General features: G+C 35.2%; 1 protein-coding gene across 20 annotated transcripts in view; it reads left to right on the forward strand.

Moving 5' to 3' along the window:
• Nucleotides 1-18,031, forward strand: part of MIPOL1 (mirror-image polydactyly 1) — a 192,850-nt gene that overhangs the window by 48,504 nt on the left and 126,315 nt on the right. For all 20 annotated transcript variants that reach the window (XM_083837762.1, XM_083837763.1, XM_083837773.1 and 17 more), the window contains 3 exons: nucleotides 2,203-2,338; nucleotides 4,850-4,955; nucleotides 17,413-17,542. In XM_083837762.1, the coding sequence (XP_083693888.1) occupies nucleotides 2,203-2,338; nucleotides 4,850-4,955; nucleotides 17,413-17,542 (372 nt within the window). The remainder of the gene's footprint in view (nucleotides 1-2,202; nucleotides 2,339-4,849; nucleotides 4,956-17,412; nucleotides 17,543-18,031) is intronic.

Below are 18,031 nucleotides of genomic sequence, written 5' to 3' on the forward strand. Positions count from 1 at the left end.
GTACCTACTGACTATGGAATGTTATCAGTCTTGAGTAATAGGCAGTCTGAAGCTCAAGTCTTAACAGTGTTACCAAGATGCTTTTGAAAATGAGATCAAGGCTGCAGAGTCCTGTGACCTGTTTTTGAGAGGTCTACTCTAGCTCTTCACCTGTCTGACAAAGATTCTACATCTGTTTTTGTTACCTTCAGTATGATCCAATGGAGACCCAATGCACCAAAATTAGTCCATAGTACTTTTCCATCTGCATTGTTGTTGGGTTTTTTTGTTTGTTTGTTTTTTAATTGAAGCCTGGGATATGCTGTTTGGACAATGTATCCAGCTGTAAAAGCCAAATATGTTTGAGTGCTTAAGTAAAGCCCAGCATAGTGTCAGCCAAAGTCTGTTGTTCCTACCCTCAACAGTGTCACACTGGCAAGCAGGCTGGGCTTGAACATTGAGATTAGCTTCCCACAGCAGTTAGCATGTTGAACCATCTTATCTGCATGTAGGATTCCAAAGCTATAGACCAAGACCTTGTTGTGATAGAGACTGTATAAACTGCACAAAATCTATCCTTCCCCAAATAGTTTGCAATTAGAATATATGATGAGAAAATAACTTCATACAAACAGACCCAGGAAATGTTGAGTCAGTGTTGATTTGCATTATAGGTGATGGTCTTAGTACACCAGCAAAGGGATTTATCAAGTTTTCTGTTACACAATAGGAAGAAAAAAATGAAGGAGGAACTGAAAGATGATGAAGTGTATTCGTAGTTGTTCATGGGAAGCATATCCTGAACATGGAAAATGCACGCACAAAAAAAGCTCGATGTTTAAAATGACTGGCCATTAGTCTCCAGAGTTGTTTATCATTCGCAGTCCAAAACAATAGTAAGTGAAAATGAAATTCATTAGACAGAGCAAAGATGAAATAGAATCTTGAAAGTGAAGATAAGCAGCTTGTGTGCCCTTCCGTCCCATTTAAATTATAGTATAGTATCCTAAGCATTTAGTTACATGTGAATTTCCATACTGCCTATATATGAAGAGCTTTGAGTTGCATCATAGTTTACGTGCAGAGTACAGATCTTAATTTCTTAAGATTCTTTAATTTCTTAAAGAATCATGCAAATAAGAAGTCAGATGGAAGCAGGTGAAGAAGGGGGTAGCTGAGTACAAACAAATGTTTACCTAAGTGGATGACTCTTTGGAATAGCAGGTAGCTTTTCTTTCTAGGATGTGAATTACACATGCAAGTAGTATAAAGAAAGTAATTTATACATTGAAATGGAAGTTCAGAAGGTACCATTTTTCTGTGGCTACTTCTTATGACTGATAGCCCCTTCTAATCCATGAATCTATTTATTTTGCTCCCATCCTGGAAGTGAGATCTGGGTTACCTGTGATTGTCAAAGGATAGCCAGGGTGTTTTATTAAAGTCTTGAGACAGAATTTTTGTGGCCATGTTTGTATTGCTGCTTCTGAAGCTTGCATTTTAAGCTGAGAGTGAAAAAATCATTTTATAGTCAGTTTGGGCTTTCATATTTGTTGCCGGCACAACAGTGAGCCCTATCCATTGACAGAAAAATCATTGTTACAAGGCTGTAACAGTTAAATCCATCCTTCCTTCTTAGAAAAATAGCTAATTGAATCTTTTCTCATTTCCCCCTGTCTATGGCTAAATAATCTTAAAACTCTGTGGGTATACAGTATAGAATTCCTGCCATCAAATACAATATTTATAGTAACACCATCATTTTACAGTTTTCTGCAATACAAACTTCAAGGTCCTGTCTTCTGGATATTCTCACTTTACTTAATGTGGAATTGTCCATCCTCCTGAAGAATTTTGATTCTTTTAATCTGAGCATCAGTTTGATCCCTAAATATTTTATTGCTTTGTTGCTCCATGTTTAAGCCCCAGGTTTTAATATTTGCTCCCTGTAAGCATTTTCTGTTTATAGGCTTCATACCCAATTTATATTCATCTGTTTTATGCCTTAGCACTGTAGTATATTTGCTTAATATTTCCATATTTACAGGTTTTCTTTTAGAGTAACAGATTTAAGAAGTGACAGAAAGACATTCCTGTTACTGCTACTTAATATATTTGCAGTAGTTAACAAATGCTGTTAATTTATTTCTGCATATTTTGGGGGGTGAGGGAAGTGTTCTTTGCATTACTTTTCTCACTTCTTTTTTTTCCTCCTAAAAACAGCACTATAGAAGAAAAGGGTAAGAGGATGCTCCCTGAGTTTATATCCTCATGGAAGGATGGCACAGGTGTAGGTGGGAAGACAGAAACTGCATTCCTCCTAAAAGAATTGGACACTCTAAGGGCCAAAAATAAAAAGGTAAAATTGAGATATTCAGTTCACAGAAGTTGCTCTTTTATGGTTGTCTTACAAAACATATATTTTAAACTGTTCCTAATTTAGTTTTGTTATTTAAGTGCACCAATCAACAGCTTTCTAGTCATTTTGGATTCTTAGTATCTGTTTAACAACTGCGTCTCTGGAATTAAAAAATCTTTCATGCTGCCCTTTGACCTTTTTAATCAGTGACATAGGTTCCTGCATCATGGATAAAAAAACACTGAAGTTAATGGAAAAGTTTTTGTTGGCTTGAAAAAGCTTGTGGATTAGAGTTCACATATGAAACATATTTATTATGCATGGAACTATTACAACTGAATAATTAGTAGTAATGGCTGGAATCCTGTTCATGTTACAAAGTTATCCAAATCAGGAATTCTTGTAAGCCAACACAAAAACAATAGTAATTCTTCAACAAATTCTACATTGTTCATATATTTTGACAGAAGATCCGTTTTACTTCAGTGTAGTATTTTCATAGCATAGTGGAAGAGGTAAAACCCATTAATACTTGGAGGTCAACAAAATCTTGAGAGATGTTCTGAAATGCTTGCTAGGAGACAAAAAGCTATTGTTCTAATACTTGCATATTGCTTGTAAGAAACAGTAAACTGCTTTGAGGCCTGATCCCGAAAACATGGTAAACTGAGATTCTGAGATTAAATATGGGAAACAGTGAGTCAATTCACTATGTAAAGTCATGGTGTATGGGTTCTTACAAATTTAACATCTTAAACTTGTTTTATTTCTTTTTTTTTTTTTTTAAATCAGAGTTCTGTCATTAGAGTTAACATAGTTAATTTCTGTATTGTAGTTCCTTCACGATTATATTTGGTCCATACTTTGCCACCTGTGCCTTGTAAAACCTCTCTTCATTTAAATCACAATACCTATCTTAATCCCAAGTTTTGATATCTACTTTCCATTTCCTTTGCATTCTATTTTGTATTTATATGTATTTTTATCTATGCATTTTTTATTTATATGTACATTTAGTTTAGCATCACACTAGGAAATGAAAGTATGTATGTTTTTCCTCACATCTGCCATTTTAAGATATCGTAGTCATCATCATGTATTCTATTGAAAGTGGCACATGTCTTCTCAGTGATTCCTTTGGTTAACTTGATTAGCCTTCTGTTTTTTGCAGAGTAATCTTAATTTTTTCCTCTCAGAAATTTGACAGTTTTTGATGCTGAAATAACACTTGGTACTGACGTTGGCTTTTTACCAGAAGAGCCAGTGTATTTTATGAATGTCATTTGAGTATGTTTTGCTTCTGCTACAGCCTTGTTTCTCTTGTGCTTTGATATAATGAAGACAGAATTGTAGCTTTTCTAATGTAATAGCATGGTTCAAATGATGAAACTTTGATAAAGTTTGAAACTTACTTTCTAGAATACACCTGGTCTCTTTCATTAAACATACCATCCCAGATCTGAGATGGCTCAAGCATTTCATGACAAGTTTTTCAGCTGTTGAATATAAAAAAGGACCAAAACCAAAGCCAGTGTTTCATGAACAGAAACTGGAGCTCATGCTTCTGTACATGAGGTCTATATAATGAACACGCCCTGATATTTCTATGTTAAGGGGAGGAAAATTCCATCCTACTTGCACACTGCATTGTTTCTACTGTTAGCAGCAGTTGCATTTGTTATTGACAGAAAACTGAAAAATCTGTACTCTTTCCATGAATTGGTGCCCAGTGTTAGGACAAGAGGCAGTGGGCACAAATTGGAACGTCAGAGGTTCCCTTTGAACAGCAGGAAGCACTTCTTTATGGTGCAGGTTACTGGGCACTGGCACAGGTTGCCCAAAGAAGTGGTGAAGTCTCCCTGGAGATCTTCAAAAGCTGCCTAGATGTGGTCCTGGGCAACCTCCTGTAGGTGGTCATGCTTAAGCACTGGGGAATGCTCAGGCTGACCAGCTGACCTCCAGAGGTCACTGGCAGCCTCAACAGTTCCGCAGTTCTGTGAAATATCATTGAATATGTGATGGCAAGCTCAGCTCTGTCTAAAAACAGGCTAAGTGAATTCCCAATTAAAAGACAGATCCCAGCATGTTAAAGAGCATAGGTTTTCTGTCTGGTGATGTGCATGGAAAATGACGCATTTACACCACAGGTTCTTCAGACATCAGTGATGTCAGTAATCTTGGTAAGAAAAAGGCTACTAATGCAGACACCATCTGCATTATATTCCATGTAACTTTGAACTTCCTTAGCAAGCAAAAGCATAGCTAGTGATATCTGAAGAGGGGAGTCCAAAATAAGAGTAATGGCATGCACATTGCTGCTTGTTTCAGAGAGCAAGATAGGGCAATTGATGAAAGAAAAAAAAAAAGCATTTGTCCTTTAAATAGATAAATTTTTGTGGTATTGCCTACTGTTTGTATTTTGGTGGTAAGAGAACTGTTGTTTAAAATTTTGTTATGCTGGTTGACTGTTTCTGAGAGATAAGAATCTTACTGTCCACTTGTTCTGTTCAGCTTCAGGATAAGCTCTCTGAAAAGGACAAGGAGCTGAAGACAATAAAACTGGACTTAGAACTGCAAGAGAGAGCTACAGAAGCGAAGATTGCAGAAAAGATTGCAGGTATGGTAGGCAAGCGTTTAACAAATGGCTGTATGGCTCTTACAGTACCCGCGGTTGCTATATGACGTGGCCTAGTGAATGTTAGCTTTATTTGCTAAAGGAGGGAAGATTTGACTTTTTTGTGTGTGTGTGGCTGTTTAGAGTTGCTTAGAAAATAGGTGGCTTTAACATCCTGGTACTGGTATTAGCAGGAGCTTTACCTGTATTCATACTGATTTGGGCATTAAATGCATTGTTAACACCATGTCAATCCAATCACAAAAAGGTTGTTTGTTTTGTTGGAAGGTCCTGAACAAACAAGGGGAAATAATGATTACCAGTGCTTCTACCTTTCAACCAGCAGTTCAAATACCACTTATTGTTTTAGCTCGTTCAGAGCAATACTACCCCTCTCCCAGTGTATGAAGATAGTCACACGTTCACCTCAGCTATAGACCTGCACTTTTGAAAAATCTGTTCTTGTGGTAGTTAGTTAATTTTTGTCTAATGATGGTACGTCTTCAGTGAATGACGTTTATGCAAATTGCCAAAATGTAAGGTATTTAAGTTTACAGTTGAAAGTGAATACATGTTTATATTGTTAAGTGTTCTTTGGATAGACACACAAGAATGGAAACAATTTGTATTGTGCAGTTACAGAAATTTCTAAAGTGGTGAAGTTGAGTATTTTTATTATTATTGAAAAGTGATAGTGTATATAGTATGGATGTGGATGAAAAATATCCTGAGGTTTTGCTCCATATGTTTCAAGAAAATTTATAGGAGTAGAATTATAAATTAATCATATCATTTGTTCGTAAGTGAAGTGTAGGATAGGTAAAATTATATCCTTGTGGTACTTAGGTGCCTGCCAGGGCCAAACCGAAACAACCACAGACAATTCACATAATATTGATAGTGAGTACTAATACCTATCCCAAAAATATTGGTACTGGAGTATAGAGTAACTATCATCAAGAAAATGAAGCTGAAAATAAACTCCGTGGCTGAAAAAAACATATGGCTGACTTTAAACATGAAACTCCTGGGAATACGGGCATTTATTATCCTGAGAATACAGGAATTCTGTGTATATTATAAGTGGAAGAGAATTGCTAAATTTTCTGTGATGGAGGATGGGAAAGGAGAAACTAGATATCAGGAAACAAGTTTAAGTGAAATGCAGGCATAATTTTACTCTTATTTCATCTTATATAAACTGTTTTCTATATTTTCAGAAGACAAAAAAAGTCTGAACAACATATCATAGTTGTATCCAGCAACTGAATACTAATGCAAATTGTTTGGATTGAATTCCAAGTTTTGTGCTTGTTCTTGGATATTTGCAGAGTGTTTTACCTCTATATCTATAACACAGAAATATTCTATTTAATATAGGTGTTCATTGCTCATTAAAACTTGGAAAGAAATATGAAATGTGTGTCAAAATGCTAATTAGTTTCCTTGTTATGGATACAGTTGAAATATTTGTTAGTAAATTGTTTTCTCTTGCATTACTGTTTAAACTTTCTAATTATGTCCTGAGTATGATATCCCCTCCGAAACAGTATGACGTGAATATGGATAGAATAATTAACATAGTTATTCCAATTAAAAAACAAGAGTAAGCCAAATTTTAATGAGAGCTGAAGTGCATAGTTAGGATGGCCTTTAAAAAGATACCTTTTTTGCTTCTTTTATGAGTTCAGGAAGTATAAAATTCTTTAAATGCTGGGAGTGAAGGTAAGAGGCTCCTTACACTTGAGAAGAAAAAAAAAAAAAAAGGAAGCCTTGTTAACATCTTATGGCTTTTTGCTTCCTATTTTGCTGTTCTAAGAATCTTACCAAGTTTGGATAAATGTTTTGAAATCTGGAATGATGTGAACCAAACAGAATTTGTGGAGGTCTATGTGTGTCTCTCATAAAAAGCCTTCGGGAGGATTATAATGGACAGACATAACCTAATAAAGAAGACTCAGCGTGTTTCAGGAGAAACTTTTTCCCCGTGTATTAAGTCCTTTGAGGAAAGGAGAACACATGCTGCTGTGATTTCATGTTACTAGTTAATGTTTAATTATTGCAGTGTATAACACATGGTAGAGTGAAGCCTGTAAATATGGGTGTTTGCATTTTTATTATTACTTTGTACTGACTTTATGATAAGAAAATGACTCCACAAAATTATATTGCAAAAAACATCAGAAAGGTACACCATAAAATGTTATCTACTTTGAGGAATATTACAATTCTATTTTTAAATGGAACCCTCTAATTGATGGGTTTTACCTAAGCAAGCTCTGTGGCAAGAACAGGAAAGCTGAAGACAAAGGCCATTTTGAAATTAAACTGCAGAACTCTTCAGAAACAAATAACCCAAAGCTTGTGATTTTGTGCTTTTTACTTTCTTCAGAGAAATATGTGAAGAGGAAAAGTGTAAATTTGTGAAATGGTTGTGAGAGAATAAAAAAAAAAAGTAAAGAGTAAAGGTAGAAGAGAATGTTTACTATGTGCAATAAATGGCTTATTTTCAGAAGATTTTTATTTTTTATTTTTTCTATCCTGGAGTTCACAGTTCATGAGGAAATTCACAATTCTGATTGCAGTTTCTCAGCTGTTAGATACTATTGTTTCTGGTGGTCGTAGTTGCCACAGGTTACTGCTGTTTGTGCACTATTCTTCTGTTAGGTTTCCTCTCACTAAGGCAATGTCAGAAACTACAGTTAGTTTCACTACGAGAGAAGAAAAAGAGAGAAGGCAACACAGCAAAAATCAAGGGGAGAGCAGTTCTTAGAAGAACTTAGACTAGGATAATGTAAAGGAAAAAGAAAGAGGAACATCAAATGTGAATTGGATATGAGGAACAGGACTGCAGAATTTTCATATGTTGAACAGAAAAGGGAATGAGTGCCCTCTGTGGGAGGGGAAAGGAAGAAGGAGCACACGTCCTCTGAGGACAGACTGGAACTTAAGGATTGAGATGCAAAGGAGTCAAGTCTTTACTTTAAAAGAGAGAGCCAGCAGAGAGAACAGATCTCACTTTGGACAGACATAATAAATGACTTTGTTTTTGCCTAACAAGAAATATACACGGTTTATATTGGAATTTTTAGAGGAAAGAGCTTGTTTTGTGTAAGTGACAGTAGTAGAGCATAATAGTATACTCTCTCTAGACTTAGAAAAATGTCAAAGCCCTGAACTTCTGACAGTTACCTCCACCATTACCATAACAAGATATACCATAGTTGACAGCAGAGCCTTGTCTCTTGGGATCTTTGTGTTGCTATCACACTGCTTTATATTGGGATTAAGAATAATTTTGAAGGAAAATATAATCAGAAATATTTCTGATTATATCTGTTACAGAATTTCTGTTATGGCAAGTCTTCCTGTAACGGGGGCTATTTTGTTTGCTTCTTTCTTTATTTGCTTGCTTTTTTTTTTTTTTTAAAACCAATATCTGATGGTAACGTTATCAAAATTGAATACTTTTCAAATCAGAGTCAACTCAGCAGGCAGAATTGGATTGTCTCCAGTCTGCTAAGTCTATTAGGTGCTGCACACCACCTTTAATGCTTGAAAAATGTATCAACATTGAGCATATACTTTCTGAAATGCCAGGGAAATGACAGAAAAGACAGCAAAAAAAAGAAGGTAGTAAAGTAATACTTCTGATGCAGTTGTATCTGTTATGTACCTTCCAATCTTATGGAAACTACAGCAATATACCAGTAATTAAGTTCTTGTTGTCAGGTCAGTTTGTACTAAAATGTGGAGAATTGACATTTGTGATATTTTGGAATTCTTGAATATGGTGTGGAAATTATTCATGAGCGTTATTTAGTGTTTCCTGAATTAACTTGAAAAATAATGCATATGCAGTGATTTTAATAGCAGGAATGAAAACAAATATCCAAGTGGCTATTAGCTTAAAGTTTGATTTAATATCCCATAAAGTAAGAGGAAGTAAGTAATCTTGCCAGTAATAAACTTTGGGTGGCAATAACTTCCAGCACAGATGTATTTTCCATTTCTTCAAAGCTCACTTTAGAGTCCCTTTTTAGATGTTATTTTTCTTTCTTGCATGTCATCCATTAAAGATTAGCTGTGGAAGGTTGGAGCATGGAGAGATTATGAATGACAGAACAACTCCTGCAGAATAATAATCAGTTTTTGGTATTTAATGCTGTTTGACTTTTGCAGACACATTTCTTATTAACCTTTGGTACAAACAGAAATCCAGGTTCCTGATATCTCATGGAGAAGATGAATTCAAGATCCTCTTCCAATTAAACTGAAATAAGGCCAATATTGGGCTTTAGCCAAAAGAACTCAGTAGTTCCCAACCCTTGTGTTTATAAGCCTAAATATGAATAACATTTTACAGTTTAAATAGGTAATGCATATATTTCCCTAACTTATTTTTAGTGCATAATTCATTTTTATATGTAGTCTATATAATTATGAGGTTGTTTTTCCCTATTAATGCTTCCTTATGCAAAACTACTTCCTGAATATTTTTTTCAAAATATTTCCTGGTAAATAACAGAATTTGGGGAATAGCTGTATGACTTGAGTCCTCTGTGTGGGAACGTAGACAATCCATCTAAAGAACAGAAAAAAAAAAGGCCAAGGTAGGGCATTGTGAGAACATCTTAATTTTTGACTGTTTAATTTGAAACAATTTAGTTTTACCTTCAGATTGTTAGAATCATCAACTGTCAAAAGAGTTGCATGCAGCTCTTTGACAATATAAGATTAGCTGTAATAGGTTAAAATGTAAATTATTAAGCTATTTACGGGGTAGAGTTTTTACATAAAAGCAAGCCAGTAATTTCTGCAAATTGTATTAGTCTGGCCCTTCTCTCTTCCCCACTATATGGTGCTAGATGAACATAAAGGATTGGGTTTTACTCAAGAGTATAAGTTCTGCAAATATTCTACTTCTTGGGGCATTACAGAATTTTTTCTTTAACCTGTCAAATTTTAACTTGCAAACTTTAATGCAACACTTAAATCTTTCCCCCCTAAAGTAAATATTCAGGCATCAGCAATTATTCACTGAAAAAAAGTTTAACAGCATTATTGTTTGATTTTTGAAGTCAGCTGTGTTTAGTGTACTAGAAACAGAGGCTTAAGTATTGTACAAGGATTGGCTTTCACAAGAACTGCCTTGGGGTCTGTGTGTAATACTCTCTCCTATTCTTTTCCCACTTTATTTTTTTTTTAATTGAACTGGGATCTGAGTACACAAAGAACACCCTATACAGAGCTGCCACTAAGCAACTTTAGCCTTTTATTAAGAACACTTTGTTTATACCATTGGAAATGTAGGAGCAGATGAATGCTGTGCACTAAATACATACAACAAACACAAAGCAATAAAGAAGTCAGTGTGTTCTATCAGTGTTTGTTCAGATTGCTTTATCTATAAAGTCACATTTAGGTGTAAATGACTTGTAGTCTATAATTCCTGATATAGACCAGTGAAAACTCTTAAGCAGTTTTCCTGTGATCTTCTTATCACTATTTTGCTTTTGTTTTTCAGTTATAGGTCATAACTGAAAGTAAATGAATGGTAGTTTTCAAAGAAAACAGCTAGCAACTTAAGTTGTCTGTTTCATAATAGAACATTTCAGCACTATTTTTAAGTCAACAGTAAGCCCTGGAGCTCATGGTAGTTTGCCATTAACCTGAATGAGAACTGCATAAGGGCCTTAGGCTTTGAACATTTCTAGGGATTATCTGCATTTTGCAACATGTATGCGCAGAGACCAATTAGTGACACATTTTAAAGGCTTTCATAGCAATGCACTAAATCTGTTTTTCAGTTATTTGGTTATGGTTGACTACTTATTTAAGAATTGTGAGCATAGAGTCATTAAATCTAGTAGGAAAAAAGTCTTAGAGAATTTTGATTTCTCAAATGACTGAATTACAAATGCATTCATGTTTGTTATTGTGTAAAGTGATCAAGTGTATATCTATATGGTTAAATAAAATATAATAATATTGACCCTTCTGGAAATGGCAAGGATAGCTTCCAGGTCCTCTTGTGACAGACGGAGACCCAGTAATGTAGGAATAGGAGGGTTGATGAAAAGGAAAAGGCAGGTATTCATAGTACCTCTTTTCCCCTTATACTTCCCTGATTCCTTACATCATCTATCTGCTCTTCAGAAATCCAGAGAAAACACAACAAAAATCCCTAAAAAGCTTTAGTTAAACCTCTCTGCAGGATAAATTTCAGCTGACAGTTTTTTCACAGAAGCAACGCAACAGGATAAACAAGAAGCTCATTACAGGAATCTTGAATTCTAAGTATTACTTGGCCAAGCAAGTTGTTTCATGTTTGTGCTTTTCCTTTAGAATAACATGGATCTCCAAAAGGTAGAAAACAAAATATTCTTTGCTTCATTTTCTCATGTATTCAACCTTCTCTCCCATGTTAGATCTGTATGCCTGTATGACACAGAAGTTGAATGACAGAAAAAAAAGTTTGGAGTAATTAGTTATGACTATTTCAGGCAATTCTTGAATATTGAAGATGCCCTGTGCCTTTTTTTGTTTTGTTTTGTTAAAAAACATATCATCTCATTTGTATTTCTTGTTGCTGTCACGGTGAGAGTAACTATTAAAATTACTTTGATTGTGCCAGAATCAATGCTAAAGAAAATCCCAAGTCACTTATTTTTCGGGAACCATTGTCCTTGAATACTAAATCTTAAACTACAGAACTTTGACATTCTGCAATAATACATTGTTATTAATAGAAAAACATGCTTAACCATTTCTTCTTGGAAGTAGATGATCACTGTAACTAGTGTTAATTACAAAAGCAATTATCAAAGTTTTATTTGTAGTATTTCTTGGATCACTTTGTTTTCATGTAGTCAAAGCAAAAATAATCATTGCATTGCATCAGGTAATGTCAAACACCTCACAAAGTCCAAAATATCATTACTTCGTCCGTAAGACTGAATTATCCAAAAAAGCAATTATTATAGTATTGTAATATTTACCATATCTTCTAAGATAGTGGTGTGGGTAATGCTGTCATCTTTTACTTATAAGGTCTTCCCTGTATTCTTTTTTATAAATGTTTTAGTGAGTACTCTTAAGTGATTTCTGGTGATGTAGATGTTGTAAATCCTAACAAGTTCTTCTTTCTTGCCTCTCCTTTTCTATTTTTAATTTTAATTTTATTATCATTTACACAGATGACCTCTAGGAAATCAGCACGTTCTTTTCCTAGGAACTGTGCTTCCCTCCCTTCTCCCAAAGTTTTATTGTTTGGAACATTGTGAACCACTGTTTAAACTAGAATGGTTTCCAACACGCCTTCTCACTACTGCTGTATTTTAAAGGTAGTTTAAAAAGAGTAGAAGACAAGTTTGCCAAAAGAATCAGGTTCAACTAAGAAAATATGTACACTGCTTTGACTCAGTAAACTCATACTTGGTATGGTTCATCTTCTTCATATTTACTTTTGCCCATATTAGAAAACAATTAGCTTACTAAACAAATTTGAGTATTTGGGAAGAAAAACTCTACTTTGAGTCTCTCTCATTTGACTAAGAATTACATGATATTTGATAAGCTTGTTTAAAAATGGACGTATCCAAATATTATTGTAAACACCCATTGATTTGTTTTACCTGCAATATAAGTATTTTACTTAGTTGGCTTACATAGTAGCTAATAATATTTGTTAATGTAATTTAACTGCTGTGAACCTTTACTGAACAAATATTGAAATTTATACAAGTCAAAGAAAGAGAATCTCTAATGACTTTTGTAAAAGCTTCCATTTAATAGTTAAGGAGAAAAGTTTATATGACATACCAGATGCAATTAACAGTAGATTTTACATTTAATAAAAAGAAAGAAGCATATGTATTTGCTTTATTCATTCCATCATAATTTGCATTAGAGCTGTGGGTGTTTAATGAGCAAATTCCAGCTAAAATGCTATATTGATTTTCTAAGTGAACTTTGTAATAGCTATCTACCTTACAAAAGCTCTCTGTTTACAATTGTTTTCTTTACTAAAAACTAAAAATGTTTTAGAATTGATGAGTTTAGCATAATGATTCTTTTAAAATAAAGAGCTCTTGTAGAGTATGCAGAGGTTTTAGTTACAAGGAGAAAGATGTTATTAAATTATTCCAAAGCAAATAAAGTTTATGCAACTAAATAGTACTGTCACATTTGTATATATTACATTATTATATTATTTATATATATTGGAAAGAATCCTTTTTTCTTAATTTTTCACTCTGGAAATTGAATATGTTGATTCTTGAATATTGTATGTATATGAATTAGTAAATAACGCAATTCATTTTAGCTTAATACTTGACCATTCATAGTTCATTTTGTATGTCATTTTCATGCTTGAAACATGAGTACTATAAGAATGTGTGTTTCTTGTTGGTCAGGCCTCAAGATAAACAGGATAGGGTTGGTTGGTGCACCATTGGAAGGTCTCCAAGAAAAACCTCATGGTGTCGACCAGAGCAGTTGGTGACTAAGCAGCTGGATTACTTTTTCATTGGATCAGACATCAAGTGAGCATTCCAATAAGGGGCTGGTGGTTTGCTGGATATGACATGTCTCGAATGGGACTTAGGAACCTGACTCGTTACTCTCAAGTATTTTTTGCCTGGCATTTTTAAGAAGCATTGGGATAATAATCTGGATATTTTTTTACAGTTTTTAATATGGAGGATTTTTATGTTTTTATGGACACCTTACACTTCACATACTTTCCTAAATTTGACATCAAATGTTTTCTTTTGCTGCTGTATTGAAACCCAGAGGTGTATGTGTTTCAGTGGCTTATTTGAAGAATCTAGTGAATCTTATGATTTAGATGTCTTCTGAACATGAATAAAGTGTGGCATTGCACAGTCAGTTTCCTCAGGGTCACAAAGGCTAAGATAATGCTGAATCCTTGTTTGGAGATGCACAGAAGTGTTCCTTGTCCCATGCTCCAAGCTCTTTGCCCAATTCTCCAAGAAATAATCCACATAATTCCTTAACCTAGGGCTAATATTCTAATACTATTTCTATTCATTTTTAGGTAGTCTTTAAGTTGTAACTGAAAGCATAGCAGTCTGCATGGAGGTCTGTCTGCTAAGCAGCTTTCAGGAATTGAACTGGACTTTTACCTGTGACTCATCCATTAGCTCAGTCTGAACGTTGAACATATTGTTAACAACATCATACTTCTGAATACCTGAAAGTGTGTAGCTATTATAATACTTTAAAAAATAAATTTGTAAAAATATTAAATACCATAAGAAATGTATAGGCATTGGATAACAAAAATGTCTAACCTAAATTCTAAATTCAGCAGAAGCTGTGGCTGGTAAAGGAATATGAGGTTCTGTAGCCTGTTGAAATGAGTTAGATGAGGGCTTCATTATTTTTAACTCTATTTTTTGTCATTTCTTGTTGTCAGTGTCAGTATTGCTACACGGTATTAAAATGCCACTATCCTAAGTATCTTTTTCTTTCCTTTTCTTTTTTTTTTTTGAATTGGAAAAGTTAAGTCAGTTCTCCACAGCCACTAGCTAAAAGACAGTATTTTGTAATGAACCTTTTAGGTGGGGTTCACTGTTCAAGGCAATCAGCCTCTTGGCTGCTATCAGGAATGGTGAGATCTCAGAAAAGCGGGATGTTTACGTCACCTGCAAAATCTCTTTCTCTGAATGTTTTCATACTGCTATATATACATTTCTTTAGTTTCAAGACAAATAAGCAACAATTTCTTTTTTTTTTTTTAAAGCCTATATAGTCATTATTGCCACTGGTTATTATTCCTCAGAGAGGGAATTAAATAAACCAAAACACAGTCATTCTGAGTGTACTCACGTGCTCAAAATCCATTTTAACATTCAGTAAATGGCAATTTTCCATGCTGAGATGGGGAAGAAATAAGATCTGATGGAAGGAGTACACTTAAAGAGACCAGATAGAAGTTAGTTAATCTGGAAATTAATTAACTCCAGAACAGTAATAAGTACCAAATCTACAGTTATTTTAGACAGCTTTCTACTCATTGCAGCAATTGTTTTAATGATGAAAATTTTATAATGTTTTCACTTGCAGCTTTATGGAAGGGGTTCTCTGTGCAGTGTCTCTGGCATCATACTAGATAAACTGACATAATTTACTGGGAAAAAAAATATAGTAAAAGAGTACTGTAAAGTACAGATAGGTAATAATTACCACACATAAAAAAACTGCTTGTGTATTCCAGATCCAGCCGGGACCTAGTGGTTGCAGTGTAGTTTACGCGGGCACTCAGTGCAGAGGTACAAGTTTCTCTGCCATCACAGACCTCAGCAGCCTGAGTGGAAGTCTGATGAGCTGAAATGCGTTGCCCACCCCATACAGTTTGTTCTTGCCAAGTCACCTACCTTTCCAGATGTTGGACTCCTCTTCTGCAAGTGCTGTGTACTTATTCCTGACTACCAAGCTGTGCGTAGGCAGTTTTGCACCTGCTTTACTCATGCTTTAGTTTTTCCCTTCCACATCAAGCAAAGCTTTCTTGTTGCAAATGGGGCAAATAGATCTTAAAGAAAAGTGATATTTTTCTTGTGGAATAAGAAAATACTCAAATAGAATTAGGTCAGTATTTTGTAAATTGTGTGGACATTTCAAGATATGGGCTTTTGATGCTGATTTCTTTTGGCGAGGGCAGGGGCTGGAGGAGTAAGGATGCAACTTGTTAAACCTCTGGCCTGATCACTAGGTTTGCAGCTCCTCTACAGATTTTTGTGAGACAGGGGACTGCACCCCCAGAAGTAACATTTAGCCTTTCTTTATATTCTTTTGTCCCATCTGCTGTTATTGTGCAATGTTTTGTTCTTTTGCTAGAGCTTCAAAAAACATTTCTTTACCTCTCAGTAACACACTTCTCCCCAGCCTGAGGACGAGAGGATTGCTTTCCTACCTTGAGCATCTTCCTAATTCATCTTTCCACATTCTTTTTCTGATCATCTTCTCACCTGTCTTACTTCCCTGGTTATCTGAGCTTCTTGTATTTCAGTTGTTCGTTGGTTGTTGTTTTTTTTCCCTTGGTACAGATAAAGTGTATCTGGTAAAGCTGTGCCAATGATACAGCTGCTACCAAAATCTGCTGTTCCATTTTGTGAAGAAGTAGAAAGTGTTTTATATTATATGACGTGAAGTTTTTATACAATAATGTAGAATCGTGAAGTGACAGGAGAAAAAACTATAATGGCAACAAAGTTGATGTCAGTTGAGGTAAGGATGGAGGGGATAAAAGCTCTAGGCTGACGTGAAGAGGAAACTTTTCTTTGAGATCTCAATGACATTAGCAGTGGTTCAGTGAGGAGTTCTTAAGGGAGTAAGGAGGTCCAGCAGCAGTGGCTTAATACAGAAGAGACTTGAGAAGGGGAGTAAAAATTGCCAAAATTTGAAAGAGTGTAGTATGGTGTTAGGAGACTGTGGCTGAACACCAGCTTGGCATACTAGAAGATGTGCATTGAGAACTCTGTGACCTGCAGACCTTTCTCATAGTTTAGTTTGTTGGAAGTGCCCATGACAATCAGTGAGGATATAGTCCTCTGTCTTGAAGTGACAGCAGCCTTTCTATGGCATCCTGAAAGTCCCTAGACATTCAGACTGCAGGGTTTTATGATGACTGTGAGGAGATTTGCAGTATTGCAGAGGGAAATGATGAAAGTATGAATAAAGATTTTAGTGGAGGCAGGGTCGAGGTAAGGATTTTGGCAGTGTGCCAGAAATGGTGTTAGACATATTGACAGGGGAGAGGCAGGAAGAAAGCATAAGCTCAGGATGAGGAATGACTTGAAGGTGTTAGTTTGCTCCCAAGGATAGACAGTAAATCTTAGTTTATTGGCACCTAATGCTCCAAGGTCCATGTATGCCGTAACTGATAATATAACAGTATATTACACAATAAAGCAAAGGCTTGGCAGGGAAGGAGACATGCCAGCTGTGCCATTTTTGTGATACCAGAGATAGACATACTGTGAAAATATTAAAATTTTTAGTGTTTATATCAGTGTGCCACCCTGATAGGAAGTGGTGTGATGACAGAAGTATTTTCAGTGGGTCATTACTTAACTCTGTGTAATGTAGAAGAAACCTACTAGTGTCTCTTATGATTCAGAGATTTAAAATGTATTTTTCTGTGAAGCAAGTATTCCATGAAGCAAAGCAAATCACTTCCTTACCCTGTTTGATTATAAAGAGGTCAATTTGAAAACCCATAGCTTTATTTTATTCTTTAAAGTATTCATTTTAGCAGTCTATAGCTATTTAGTGTTGTGTCTGAAGAGTAATATAGACCTTATGCAGAGTAATCTGAGGTCAGTGGAAAAATGTTGATTTTAGGAGATGCTGGCAAAGGCCCATGTAAGTGTGCATAATAGTGTCTTTCCCTGTCAAGGTTGTTTGTTAAACACACTGGTTACTTTTGCAGCTCTCGTAGAAGAAGTTTATTCTGCTCAACGAGAACGTGACGAGGCCGTCATGGCAAGGCTTAGATTAGCCAATGAAGAGAGAGATGAAGCATTTTTACGAGTCCAGCGGTTAGAAGAATCTCTGAAAGAGTAAGTTTGCATTTACTGCCCTGTGCAAAAAGATTGTTGTGTTAGTCTGTGATGGTCATAAACTGCTTGACAGAGGTTATGTTGAAAATCTTAGTACAAACTTGTCTATGATGAAATACCAGGCTAGTGCTAGTCTTACTGTGCTATTGGTTAATTTTTTAGCCATCTTTTGAGACCATATTTTTCACTGGAGACTGAGCGCAAGGTGAACAATTTTGATTACAAAAATTAAAAATATAATCAAAAGCTTTGGTATTGATTTATTCAGAGATAAATAAGAGGAATGTGACATTTTACAAGGATCTTTTGACATGGAGTACCAAAATGTCAGTCAGAAGTTGCAATGTATAGGAAATCAATCAAGCCTTTAAGCCCAGTAGATGTTTCTTTCAGCAAAATTTCTACTAATTATGTGGGTGATGTAGTAAAAATATGTTTTCCTCCATATCTTTAGTGTAGGAGCAGTTTGTAAGGGAAGAAAGGTATAAC

This window comes from Anser anser (assembly GCF_964211835.1).
Source record: "Anser anser genome assembly, chromosome: 5".
NCBI lineage: Eukaryota > Metazoa > Chordata > Aves > Anseriformes > Anatidae > Anser > Anser anser.